This window comes from Haliotis rubra, unplaced genomic scaffold, assembly GCF_003918875.1.
Source record: "Haliotis rubra isolate DU_JTF1 unplaced genomic scaffold, ASM391887v1 Scf14, whole genome shotgun sequence".
In the NCBI taxonomy this organism is placed as follows: domain Eukaryota; kingdom Metazoa; phylum Mollusca; class Gastropoda; order Lepetellida; family Haliotidae; genus Haliotis; species Haliotis rubra.
Genome location: NW_025765336.1, coordinates 1,920,690 through 1,935,651, shown reverse-complemented (window position 1 = coordinate 1,935,651; position 14,962 = coordinate 1,920,690). Strand labels below are relative to the sequence as shown.

Sequence of the window (14,962 nt, the reverse complement as noted above, 5' to 3'; positions counted from 1 at the left end):
CCTTCCACGATATCAGCATTATGTAGACTGTCAACTTGATGCACTGCTTGCTATCGCAAATGCCCAAGAATATTGACTGGGAAATTGTGCAGGATCAGCAAATTGTTCAGATTAGATTAAAACGTAGTCATCTACCTTTACATAAACAAACAGGTGATATAGTATTACCCTTTAGAAGACATTTGACTCATAACCAGTGCACATGAACCCGTATTCTAGAGTTTCAGGGGTAATAATATTATGCTTCCGCCTTACCCTGCTTTAGCCGATAGTATGGACGACCTTGACAGCTTGCGACCTTTGACATTGACATTCAACTCACGTAAAGAATTAAACTATTATTATCACGAAAACTTATCTGTATCCAAATGTTTTGAGAGTATGTTGTTTCTTATCTATGAAGTGGAAATAGATTTGAACCTACAGGTATATCTTACACGGTGGTATTACTTGAAATAACACGTTTCTTAAAACAAAGTCGTAAGTAAACAAGAGTTATGTCCCTTCGAATATCGATCGTGTTCGTGTGAGGCAGCAATCATGGCGAAAAGCTTTGCGCTCTATACCGAGGCAGAAATAGGAAAGAAACGATTAAAACGGTCCTGGAAAACACTACAAGTTGGCACCTAAAATATCTAAAGGCTACTAAATTCGTTACACGGCTATTTACCAAGAAGTATAAGACGGTACGCCCTGTTTAAATCAGTTATGATTTATTCTCTTCTTTCTCAGCCGCTGTATGGGAATTAAAATCTTTAGCTATTATTGTATTTCCTGGAGCCTCAGGAAATACTGATTCAGACGGATAATATAACAGCCCATACCACCTGACAAATAGTCGTGTAAGGAATGCATTAGGATGGTAAGAGTTGGGATGGTATGGCCCGTTTGAATCCGTATTTTCCGGACCCGTGAAGATCCGGGTTAGAATTGATCTTCAGTAACCCGTGCTTGTCGTAAGAGGCGACTAACGGGATCGGATGGTCAGGCTCGCTGACTTGGTTGACACATGTCATCGTGTCGCATGCTCATGCGTCGATGCTCATGCTATTGATCACTAGATTGTCTGGTCCAGACTCGATTATTAACAGACCGCCGCCATATAGCTGTAATTGTGGTGATTACTGCGTAAAACTAAACTCACAGTATTTCCCGAGGCCTAAGGAAATACAAATTTAAACGGGCCGCAACATCCGCTAATTGAACTAATAACAGCAAGCAACCTACTGTCACGAATATTGACAGGACGGTCACAACTCTCCTCTCCACGCGTCTACTTGTTCCCATGACAACACGTGACACAGTACTGAAGTCAGTATGTGAAGACTCTTGATAAAAGGTGGAGCGCGCTCAAACACTATCTTGGTACAATGAGTGAAGCCCATTTCTGTGATATTGCCGTGATATTGCTGGAATATTGCTGGAATATTGCTAAAAGCGGCGTAAAACAATACTCGCTCACTCACTCTTCACGTGCTCATTGTGATTAGCCACATAGAACTCCACACACGTTGTTTGGAATAAACATGCAATGCTGGGTCATTATTCTTCGGTTTTTATTCATTATATTACGTCTATCGTATCATCTCAAAGATGATGATATCCGCGGGACCGATCCGGGTTAGAATGAACCTTCAGCGATCCCATGCTTGTCGTAAGAGGCGACTAACGGGATCGGGTGGTCAGGCTCGCTGGCTTGCTTGACACATGTCATCGGTTCCCAATTGCGCAGATCGATGCTCATGTTGTTGATCACTGGATTGTCTGGTCGATTATTTACAGTCCTCGCCGCCATATAGCTGGAATATTGCTGAGTGTGGCGTAAAACTAAACTCACTCACTCACTCAAAGATGATGACTGGCCATGTACTTGCCACAGGTATCAAGTGGCAGGATTTGCAAAATCAAAACTTCGGCTCTAACTTTATCATGAGCATGTGTTTATGAATCAGTAATCTGATGAATACCAGCTGAATGGACCCAAAATGAATAGAGTGAGTGATTGAGTTTAGTTTAGTTTAGGTTTACGCCGCTTTTAGCAATATTCCAGCAATATCACGGCGGGGGACACCAGAAATGGGTTTCACACATTGTGCCCACCGCCCCACATACAAATAAAGATGTGTGTGCTGTTGAAGTCATCTTGCCATAGACAATGACACAAGCGTGTTTTCAAAAACTTTCATTTTTGACGGAAGCATCTTTCACAACATTGACTGACTTTGAGAAAAAAAACTATCGCAACATATATCAAGTTAAATGACATGTACATTAATACCGCCTCGGGACAACAAACTACTAAGTGATGTTTATAGATGCCGTGACATCCTGACCTTCACATATCAACCAACACAATTGCTCAGGTCAAAAAGGTCAGTCATAGAATATCCTGTTGTGTCTTCAGGTCTTCCTCGGGAACACATCCAAGCCAACTCTGACCATGCCATCCTATGGAACAACATCGACATCCTAGAAATCAACAGAGCAGACTACAAGATTAATATTCCTAGAAGCCATAAAAATCCAACGCTTCAACCCCACCATGAATCGTGATCAAGGTTATTTCATCTCCTCGGCCTTCAACCACCTAATCAAACACAACCGCCAGTAATCCATTTATATCTCCCTTGTCCATCTGGGGGGCGGTGGGGTAGCCTAGTGGTTAAAGCGTTCGCTCGTCACGCCGGTACGTGGGTACAATGTGTGACGCCCATTTCTGGTGTCCCCCGCCGTGATATTGCTGTAACATTGCTAAAAGCGACTTAAAACCCAACTCACTCACTCACTTGTCCATCTGGCTTCATGCTTCCCTTTGTGTATTTGTAATCCGAACTAATCACAGTGTACTTCAACCCACTTACCACTACCAACTCATTGTACATGAACTCATCAGTTGTATGATTACACACACAATGCCATTTAGAAAGTGGACAAATGTAACATATGTTATATTTGGGATTACACTTTCTTAGTAAAGTACAAATCCTAGTACTATTTTTGGGTTGAGCCCCATCCGGGATTCGAACCCACACTCTCAGAGTCAGGCACCTATTCGCCAACACACACTCACCAGTTGTATACATTAAACTCAACCTCTAAAAATCACAGTCAATCACTCTGTAATCAACCTAATCTACTCACATCACTTATTATATATCTAATGTACATCAACCTTGTTAATTGTAAACACACACTATGCAGCAATGTATATATTCTCCTTGTTCCAACTCTGTGTATCACCTGCTTGATAGCGGTGCTAGTACCTACACCGAAACGTCGCACTCATTGCAATAACGAAGTTGACTATCCATAGAACTTGTTTTTCCTTCCTCGGGACATTTTATGAAACCACTGCGTTTGAAATGAAATAAAGATCACCTTGACGTTTATATAAATGCTCTGTATATTTGATATGATGGAATTAAGAAAAAGTATAATAATGTTTACAAAACCCTTTCCAAAATAGGACCTAACGCGAGAGAAGGTAACCTTTAACTTTACTGACAAATGCGTCCTTACATTGAGCTCGTGGCCGTGACCTTTTTTACCAACGAATTCCAATATTTTAGGAATCTGATAACAAAATCGCGCACCCGAAACACGAGATTGGGCCGACATAAAAAAACAACTTGACTCTCCACTCAACATTATACTTTGTGAATATAAATTCAAAGTATATAAAATTTTAAATGTCTATCAATGAGTGTAAATGATTAAATACATAACCAAATATAAATATACCTATCTTAAGAAGTTAACAAACACCAAATTGTGTTACTGTAGTTTGTTATGTTGTAGTAGATAAGCAATAGTAATATTAACAAACTGGCCATGGGTTTTCTTTAATTCTTATGAATAGACGAGTATATATCGTATAAAGGTGACAGGGGCGGTGGGGTAGTCTAGTGGTTAAAGCGTTGGCTCGTCACGCCGAAGACCCGGGTTCGAATCCCAACATGGGTACAATGAGTGAACCCCATTTCTGGTGTCCCCCGCCGTGATATTGCTGGAATATTGCTAAAAGCGGCGTAAAACCAAACTCAGTCAGTCAGTCAGTATAAAGGTGACAGAAACATTTCAATGATTATGATGCGGAACGACAACGTCAGCGTATATAATCATTCTCCGACGACACAGATTCAAATCGGCTTAAAAGGCAACATGGCTTTGAAAATTACATGAAAGAATAGCTGAAAACAAGCTGCTCTCGAGAAGGCTAAGCATGCCCTGCCTTACCGATAGCCCCACCACTCATACAATTAGCATAAACATTAAGTGAAATGTCTACTAAAACTACCTTTTACGATTCCCATAGTCTGTCGTACAGACCCTGAAGCAAATATATCCAAGAAAGCCCACGCAAATCTGGAAAATATGGCAAGTCTAGCCTGAAAATGAAGAATGTCTCAGGGCTCCTTTTCATTATATTTTTTTTTTTTCACTATGAACTTTTTTCATTAAAATATGTTCATTTCAGAGACTAGTTGTTAGTCTACGATTACCACAACGTAACCTTCTCTTAAACTTGGGGTAATCAATTTTCTGAAAACCATATAATTATGATGGTGTCGCAAATCTTCAGACAACCAACACCGACAACCAACAGCGACAACGAACTGCGACATGTTGCCAGACTTGACTTCAATGCTGTCTGTACATATTGTAGAACTTGGAATCTTTCATCTTTTCATCGTAGACACGGTTGAAATATTCACTCAGCTCTGCAGAAAAGTTGTCCTTCCATGATCCGATCTTTCCTAAATTGAGAATCACGTCATTATAAGTCAATGGACAAACCTTTACGTAAGACACAATTGTTTGTTTGTTTGTTGTTTAACATGTTTACGGGACTAGTACCAAACCAGGGAAGATCCTCAGCAACCCATGCTTGTAACCCGAAGAAATCCGTGTTAGAATTGGTCTTCAGCAACCTATGCTTGTCGTAAGAAGCGACTAAAGGTATCGATTGGTCAGTCTCGCTGACCTGACACATGTCATCGTATCCCAGTTGCATAGATTGATGCTCATGATGTTGATCACTGGGTTGTCTGGTCCAGACTCGATTGTTTACAGAACGCTGCTATATAGACGGAATATTGCTGATTCAGACGTTAAACAACAAACAAACAATAACATTTTTTAAGCAATCACTTTTAGGTTACAATTCAATATGTGATGTACTGAAGCAAATGAGTTGTTGCTTGAAGTTATCTGGAGTCTTTGGTCACTACCCGATGAAGTAAAGGCTCTCGGCCCTAATAATACCAGCACCTGGATTGCCATATTTCCTTTACATCGTGATTTTAATTATTAATCCTGTAGTCGTGTTTTGAGATTCCAAGCACTTCTTCCCCATCCTTTTTTTAATTAAATAAAAAACCTATGATTTAAAGGATCGGTTGGTCCGACCAGGTTACTTGTTGTGTCATGTACCATGCTGTTGTTCACACTATCAATCACATGTTTATTTAGTCGATTCCTTCTTTGGAACTGGAATCATCCGAACGTTTTCCAAAATCACCAACTTGGTACTGTGTTGAAAACAAACAGCCATAAACGACACAGCAGTGATAGAGTAGGGATATACATTAGGCTGTTATTGCCTGGAGGCGTAGTGTTACGGATTATTGAGGTTACAGTTTATAATACCTTGAACAAAATGTACGCTCTTCCCCTCCAGCTTCTTTGTAACGGAGTGCTTGTCTCGTATCATGTTGTCAAGGCTACACTTCTCCACGACTCGTCTCCGAAACGTGTCATCCGTTTTCGTGTTGAGAAATTCGTCGATTCGTTCAATTTCTCGAACTGGTTGCTTTAACCATGAAAATTGTGAAAACAAAACATCAGCCCCAGAGGTTAATCAAACCCAACTACCTGATTCTATTTGGCTTTAAAGGAGTGAGTGAGTAATTTGGGTGGTTCCAGCAGTATTCCGGCAATATCACCCGGGGAGACACCAGACTGACTGACTCACTGAGTTTAGTTTTACGCCGCTTTTAGCAATATTCCAGCAACATCACGGCGGGGACACCAGAAATGAGCTTGACACGTTGTGCCCATGTGGGGATTCGAACCGGTCTTCGGCGTGACGAGCCAACGCTTTAACCACTAGGCTACCCCACCGCCCCGGGAGACACCAGAGCCTCACACAATGGTCCCATTTGAGTGAACACTATATTCACTAAACAGCACCCAAGGGTTTCCAGCACCGCAATCAGCAATAGTCCAGCTACATGACAGTGGTCTGTAAATAGTGGAATCTGGTCAAGACAAACCAGTGGTCAACATCATGAGCATCGATTTAAGCATTTGTGATATGATGGAATTAAGAAAAGTATAATAATGTTTACAAAACCCTTTCCAAAATAGGACCCAACGCGAGAGAAGGTAACCTTTAACTTTACTGACAAATGCGTCCTTACATTGACCTCGTGGCCGTGACCTTTGTTACCAACGAATTCCAATATTTTAGGAATCTGATAACAAAATCGCACACCCGAAACACGAGATTGGGCCGACAGAAAAAAAACACTTGACTCTCCACTCAACATTATACTTTGCGAATATAAATTCAAAGTATATAAAATAAATTTTAAATGTCTGATAAGTATACTTTTCAAATGAAGTTAACAAACACCAAATTGTGTTACTATAGTTTGTTATGTTGTAGTAGATAAGCAATAGTAATATTAACAAACTGGCCATGGGTTTTCTTTAATTCTTATGAATAGACGAGTATATATTGTATTAAGGTGACAAAAACATTTCAATGATTATGATGCGGAACGACAACGTCAGCATATATAATCATTCTCCGACGACACAGATTCAAATCGGCTTAAAAGGCGACATGGCTTTGAAAATTACATGAAAGAATAGCTGAAAACAAGCTGCTCTCGAGAAGGCTAAACATGCCCTGCCTTACCGGTAGCCCCACCACTCATACAATTAGCATAAACATTAAGTGAAATGACTACTTAAAGTACCTTTTACGATTCCCACAACGTAACCGTTTTTTAAACTTTGGGTAATCAATTTTCTGAAAATCATATAATTATGATGGTGTCACCAATCCTCAGATAACCAACAGCGACAACCAACAGCGACAACGAACTGCGACATGTTGCCAGACTTGACTTCAATGCTGTCTGTACATATTGTAGAACTTGGAATCTTTCATCTTTTCATCGTAGACACGGTTGAAATATTCACTCAGCTCTGCAGAAAAGTTGTCCTTCCATGATCCGATCTTTCCTAAATTGAGAATCACGTCATTATAAGTCAATGGACAAACCTTTACGTAAGACACAATTGTTTGTTTGTTTGTTGTTTAACATGTTTACGGGACTAGTACCAAACCAGGAAGATCCTCAGCAACCCATGCTTGTAACCCGAAGAAATCCATGTTAGAATTGGTCTTCAGCAACCTATGCTTGTCGTAAGAAGCGACTAAAGGTATCGATTGGTCAGTCTCGCTGACCTGACACATGTCATCGTATCCCAGTTGCATAGATTGATGCTCATGATGTTGATCACTGGGTTGTCTGGTCCAGACTCGATTATTTACAGAACGCTGCTATATAGACGGAATATTGCTGATTCAGACGTTAAACAACAAACAAACAATAACATTTTTTAAGCAATCACTTTTAGGTTACAATTCAATATGTGATGTACTGAAGCAAATGAGTTGTTGCTTGAAGTTATCTGGAGTCTTTGGTCACTACCCGATGAAGTAAAGGCTCTCGGCCCTTAATACCAGCACCTGGATTGCCATATTTCCTTTACATCGTGATTTTAATTATTAATCCTGTAGTCGTGTTTTGAGATTCCAAGCACTTCTTCCCCATCCTTTTTTTAATTAAATAAAAAACCTATGATTTAAAGGATCGGTTGGTCCGACCAGGTTACTTGTTGTGTCATGTACCATGCTGTTGTTCACACTATCAATCACATGTTTATTTAGTCGATTCCTTCTTTGGAACTGGAATCATCCGAACGTTTTCCAAAATCACCAACTTGGTACTGTGTTGAAAACAAACAGCCATAAACGACACAGCAGTGATAGAGTAGGGATATACATTAGGCTGTTATTGCCTGGAGGCGTAGTGTTACGGATTATTGAGGTTACAGTTTATAATACCTTGAACAAAATGTACGCTCTTCCCCTCCAGCTTCTTTGTAACGGAGTGCTTGTCTCGTATCATGTTGTCAAGGCTACACTTCTCCACGACTCGTCTCCGAAACGTGTCATCCGTTTTCGTGTTGAGAAATTCGTCGATTCGTTCAATTTCTCGAACTGGTTGCTTTAACCATGAAAATTGTGAAAACAAAACATCAGCCCCAGAGGTTAATCAAACCCAACTACCTGATTCTATTTGGCTTTAAAGGAGTGAGTGAGTAATTTGGGTGGTTCCAGCAGTATTCCGGCAATATCACCCGGGGAGACACCAGACTGACTGACTCACTGAGTTTAGTTTTACGCCGCTTTTAGCAATATTCCAGCAACATCACGGCGGGGGACACCAGAAATGAGCTTGACACGTTGTGCCCATGTGGGGATTCGAACCCGGGTCTTCGGCGTGACGAGCCAACGCTTTAACCACTAGGCTACCCCACCGCCCCCGGGAGACACCAGAGCCTCACACAATGGTCCCATTTGAGTGAACACTATATTCACTAAACAGCACCCAAGGGTTTCCAGCACCGCAATCAGCAATAGTCCAGCTACATGACAGTGGTCTGTAAATAGTGGAATCTGGTCAAGACAAACCAGTGGTCAACATCATGAGCATCGATTTAAGCATTTGTGATACGATGACATGTGTTGACCAAGTCAGCGAGCCTGACCACCCGATCCCGTTAGTCGCTTCTTACGACAAGCATGGGTTACTGAAGATCATCACAAGTACGTGAAATACTGCTGACATCAGGATAGAAAGAACATTCGCTCACTCACTCACTTACTGTCACAAGATCCTCAAAGCGGACCACTAAAATCGACGAGGAGTGCTGAGGATTGGCCATTGCCTTCTCCCAGTTTGTCACGTGATCGAACCAGGTGCCCCATTCAACTGTTAATGGAATTGTGGCGTTAGCTATAAACATATACAATTCAACTTTTCATAGGGGAAATCGGAAATACCACGTGACATTATATGTGAATACGTGAATATACACATGATTTTGTATGATAATCAGATTTGTGTATCAAGGTGAGGTAAATATTATATCCCTGTCAAAATTTGCACTGTACCAATTACAAGTGGCCGACCTGCACACAAAACATGTGTCGTCCATGACACAATCGAGGCTAATGCTGGATTCAAAGCCACAAACTGGGGTTCTTAGGGACTCTGAACATTCTCTCAAATTCTTCACCTGCATAAATCACACATATAGCAACACTATTACACACATATAGCAACACTATTACACACATATAGCAACACTATTACACACATATAGCAACACTATTACACAAATATAGCAACACTATTACACACATATAGCAACACTATTAACACTATTACACACATATAACAACACTATTACACAAATATAGCAACACTATTACACACATATAGCAACACTATTACACACATATAGCAACACTATTACACACATATAGCAACACTATTACACACATATAGCAACACTATTACACACATATAGCAACACTATTACACACATATAGCAACACTATTACACACATATAGCAACACTATTACACACATATAGCAACACTATTACACACATATACAACACTACACATATAACAACACTATTACACACATATAGCAACACTATTACACACATATAGCAACACTATTACACACATATAGCAACACTATTACACACATATAGCAACACTATTACACACATATAGCAACACTATTACACAACATATAGCAACACTATTACACACATATAGCAACACTATTACACACATATAGCAACACTATTACACACATTAAGCAACACTATTACACACATATAGCAACACTATTACACACATATAGCAACACTATTACACACATATAGCAACACTATTACACAAATATAGCAACACTATTACACACATTAAGCAACACTATTACACACATATAGCAACACTATTACACATTAAGCAACACTATTACACACATATAGCAACACTATTACACACATATAGCAACACTATTACACACATATAGCAACACTATTACACACATATAGCAACACTATTACACACATATAGCAACACAGATACATTCCAACAGTAGCACTGTCACACCGAAACGGCAACATTATGGCAGAAACAAAGTAACATGAACACACACAAACAACAACATCGAGACACACAAAAAGCACAATATCATCACAAAAGGCACACACAAGTCACATAGCAACAAACACATACAACACACGCGGAACACATAGTCCAACACAGACACAGCGACACAAACGGGAACACATACAGGAACATACACAGGAACACATGCAACAACACATTTAGGAACACATACAGTAAGACACACAGGAAAGCATACAACAGAACACACAGGAACACATGTAACAGTTCACACAAGAACACATCTAGCAACACATACAGGAACGTACACACATACGTTTGCCATTTAGGAATAACTTCATCCAAGCAGCAAAAGGACATATTTCAACCTTCTCTCTGCACCGAAAATACTTTTTAATCAGCTGATACCAAGAGCAGGCGACATCACGTGGGTCCCTCAAAACATAAACAATTTTCAACTTTTTTTCCAGTGCCGCTTTTGGGAGAAGTTCAAAATGCATGTGTCCATTGAGAACACGGGGTAAAGGAAGATGTGCAAGCTTCTCATTGGATGTTTGCTCGATGTGAAAGTCTTCCTTCTTGTAAGGTATCGTGTCGTCACACTTCCTCAACAGCATGTTGATGACTTCAAAACACCAGTGAGTCCCTGCCAAACAGAAGAAGGTGGTAAACATGTTTTCTTCAGACTGTGGAAAGAAAACATTGTCTTCATATTTTAAAAAAGTTATCCTGGAAACCATACGTTTGTGAAGCGGAGCAGGGACACTTCTGAAGCGGCTGATCACATATATAAGTATGTGTTCAGCTCGAGAGGAACTCACACTTTCTACCATGAGGGAAATTGAGTGAGTGAGTGAGTTAAGCTTTATGCCACACTCAGCAATATTCCAGCTATATGGCGGCAGTCTGTAAAATAATCGTGTCTGGACCAGACAATCCAGTGATCAAAAGCATGAGCATCGATCTGCGCAACTGGGGACCGATGACATGTGTCAACCAGGTCAGCGAGCAAGACCACCCGATACGTTAGTCGCCTTTTATGACAAGCATGGGTTACTGAAGGGGAATTGAAATCTACCTTTGGGTTGATGCCAGAACGGTTACGCAACTTCTTCCTTAACACCAGTTATTATATTAATAAAGGACACACATTAGTACAAGGTGTTATTTACCAGATCGCATATATCCACACAACATTACGTCATCATCGTTCATGTCCACATCCATCATGTTCCGGATGACCTCTTCATCAAAGACGTATGGGTAGCGAACGCCGTTTACTTCCAGTATTGGGTATTTCGTTTGCGGGTCATTCTCGGGTGACACGTATATAATTGGCATGATGGTAGAATGCTCAAGTATCAATTGTGATGCAAATCAAGAAAAATGTCCAATCTGCAAATAAGAACATATGTCCCTATTAATATTTTGTTTACCATTCTATAAACACGATTTTTTCTCGTCTACTGCTTCAACACAAGATGCGCAGATAGTGTATTCAGTACAATGGCCATAAATACAAATGTTTGATTGGATGAATTACATTTGAATGAAGTGACTGCCTGAGTTTCTCTGGGCTGTTTGACTTTACATGAATCTGAACATGTGACATATACAGCATCTGACTTCAGATGACAGTGTTAGGTAAAGCTGTTACAGTTTGAGACTTGCTTTCCAGTTTATTATAATTACGTTTCAGAGATGATCTATACTCACAAACAAGCAATACATTAAAAACATCTTTATGAGGTCAGTCATAGTTCTTTCATGTGTGCTTCAAGTTTTATCAGGTCTTTGAAAGGTATTTAGAAATAACACACATAAGGTAGAGAGTTTTGTGGATGTCAACGTGTATGTTATGAGGAACATAACGTTTCGGAGTACATCCTTACTCCTTCATCACGTGAATAATGATGAAAGAGTAAGTTTATACTAACGAAACACCCCGGGTATCTGAGACATGTTACCCTGGGTAACTGGGACATGTTACTGTGGATGCCGGGCGCTTGTTACCCTGGATGCTAAAGGTACAAGAAACATTTAGCAGTTGCAAAACTTCCAAGCCGTATTAATAACTTACAGCTGATAGGATCGCCCGACGCCAGTCTGTTCTGTGAGCCTGCTACGACCGAACTAGTTTCAGCTAGTGCATTAAGATCAGGACTTGATTCAGTCTTCACAAGGAATAGTTTCTGACATACATTATCACGTGTCTTGTTCCGATCACGGGCTTTTAATCTTCGCAGCAAAGTATTTGTCTCGCTCCATATGCATCTGTCATGTTGTATAACTGACCTTCCAGGACATCGTCATTATCATTGAAATACTCTTACTATAAATAGCAACCTAGTCTACTTGACGCACTGCATGCTTTCTCAAATGCCCAAGGTCTGTGGCAGATTAAGGATACTGTTGTAACTGCCGACTTGGTGTTGGTAGACCCTACAACAGACACATATTAATATGGAGGTTCTGGGGATCTGGGGAGATGTAGGCTCAAGCTCTACACTCGCTTGGTGGGCTGGGGAATGTTAAGTCAAGGAGTGAGGGGTCGGACGACCGTGACTCCTAACATCATTGCATTCATGTACTGGCGCACATTCATACAGCAATTACATCAACACCAGGTTCCATACTCACATAGGTTTACTCAATCCCTCTCTTCATTACAAGGTGACTGGGACTGGACAGGACAGGCGTCTTTACCAAACATGGAACTGCGGCTATCGAGATGCGAACGTTCTTCTGACTTTGAAACTCGCACAGCTTTGCAAGTGCTTACGGTATCATTTTAACCCTTGTCCTGCTACCGGGGGCCTGAGGGCTATGTTTCCATGTACTCCTCCCACTTAAGGTCTTAAACACATCAGTTCATTTTAGAAACAACAATTTATAAAAAACGAATAAAGATTATTAATTTACAATCTACATACACTAACTGTTATCATGGCCCTCAAAGGCCCAGTCATACCCCATCGATATATCAATTTAGCTATAACCTTGTCTATGTGGGTATGGCAACATATACTCTGAGGCAGTCACTATGAAGCCGCAGGAGAGGAAAAGCGGTACTTTGGGCCAATATTTAGCACATCTACAAAAGGATGATGCTCATGGTATATGCAAATTTCCGAAGACAGTTGTTCCGACAGTTACTATGTACAAAATTATTCTAATGTTGAATCAACGTCTTTTGACGGTGAAGATTCTGTGTCTGATTAAGAAACTGCGGATCAAGAAGCCTTTTTAACAAGCAAAGATGGCAGCATCTGGTCTTTCAATCCACCACGACATGGACATGTTGCACAGACAAACATTTTGTAAGGGCCACTGCAGAAAGTTGTCAACGTGGATCATGTGGCAAATGAAGTGGATATGTTTCAGCTGTATATTTCAGAGGAAATGGTAAATGACATTGTTACATTTACAAACGCTAAAGGAAAGAAAAGTGCTAGAGATAAAGGAAAGCCAGAAACTGCATGGAAAGTTACAGATGTTGATGAAATGTATGCCTTTTTGGGATTCTAATCACACGTGACCAGAAGAGAGTTACGCTTGGACTGGACGCAAAGGCTGTGGTATGAGCACGGTTCCAGAAATGTTCGTGGTATGTTCGATGGGATCAGGCAGTTAGACCTGAAGCCAAAGAAACTGCAACACCCTCTGAAGTCTGCGTTCAGCTGAAGTCTGCAAAAGGTGAGACAATCACCGACCGTGATCAACAGATAAAGCGATGGGTCGAACACTACTAAGAGCAGTGCTGCAGCCGCTGTACGACCTTCTTTGCCTGTGCTGGAGGGAAGGTGCAGTCCCCTAAGACATACGTGATGCCGCCACTGTGACTCTCTGCAAGAACAACGGCGACCGCAGTGACTGCAACAACTACAGAGGGATCACCCTCCTGAGCATAGTCGTGAAGGTATTCGCCCGATCCTCCTCCACACACTAACTTCTCAAGTCCCAATGCGTCTTCAGGGCAAGCCGGTATTTTCTCAGTGCGCCAGCTTCAGGAGAAGTGCAAGAGCAGAGCAAGCCACTGTATCTGTAATTCATCGATCTAACAATGGCTTTTGACCTTGTCAGCACAAAGGGCCGGGCCTCTTCCGCCTCCTGGAGAAGATGGGCTGTCCTCCTCGGCTGCGCAGCATGGTGATTTCCTTCCACGAGGACATGAAGAGCACAGTATTTACGACGGGTCTTGCTCATCTGCCTTCTCCATCTCCTCACACACTGAAGATTTCCTGCAGAGACTCATGGACAGGGTCGTTATGCCTGCAAAGAATTTGGACTCACGATCAGTCTGAAGAAGACCAACTTCAGCGCACAGGATGCAAGCCACGCACCCTCTATCAGCATCAGTGACTACACCCTTGAAGTGACAGAGGAATTCATGTACCTTGGGTCGACCATCGCTACCAGCCTGTCACTTGACATAGAGATCAACCGGCGGATAGGAAACCGTGGCCAAGCTGTCCAAAAGGGTGTGGGACAACAAGAAGCTCACAGAGAATACCAAGATGCGTGTCTATCCCCAGCACTCTCCTGTACAGCAGCGAAACATGGATCACCTATGCGAGGCAAAATCGCCGTCTGAACACCTTCCACATGTGCTGCCTCAAACGCATTCTGGGCATCACCTGGCAGGACCGAGTACCACCAAGCGACATC

General features: G+C 41.3%; 2 protein-coding genes across 4 annotated transcripts in view; both read right to left on the bottom strand.

Annotated features, from left to right (window-relative positions):
• Nucleotides 1-295, bottom strand: part of LOC124268711 (sulfotransferase 1B1-like) — a 48,940-nt gene extending 48,645 nt beyond the window's left edge. For 2 of the 3 annotated variants that reach the window (XM_046703710.1, XM_046703711.1), the window contains exon 1: nucleotides 169-261. The gene's annotated coding sequence lies outside the window, so the exon portion shown is untranslated. Of the gene's footprint in view, nucleotides 1-168 lie in introns of all 3 variants that reach the window. The other variant, XM_046703712.1, reaches the window with a different exon arrangement.
• Nucleotides 296-6,703: 6,408 nt separating this feature from the next.
• LOC124268715 (sulfotransferase 1C2-like) lies at nucleotides 6,704-12,600 on the bottom strand. Its single transcript, XM_046703716.1, has 6 exons — nucleotides 12,375-12,600; nucleotides 11,467-11,689; nucleotides 10,611-10,940; nucleotides 8,968-9,074; nucleotides 8,144-8,306; nucleotides 6,704-7,254 (listed from the first exon to the last, which is right to left on the bottom strand). Exons 2-6 carry the CDS (start codon nucleotides 11,633-11,635, stop codon nucleotides 7,139-7,141), a joined length of 885 nt encoding a protein of 294 aa, XP_046559672.1. The 5' UTR covers nucleotides 11,636-11,689; nucleotides 12,375-12,600; the 3' UTR covers nucleotides 6,704-7,138.
• Nucleotides 12,601-14,962: the final 2,362 nt, after the last annotated feature.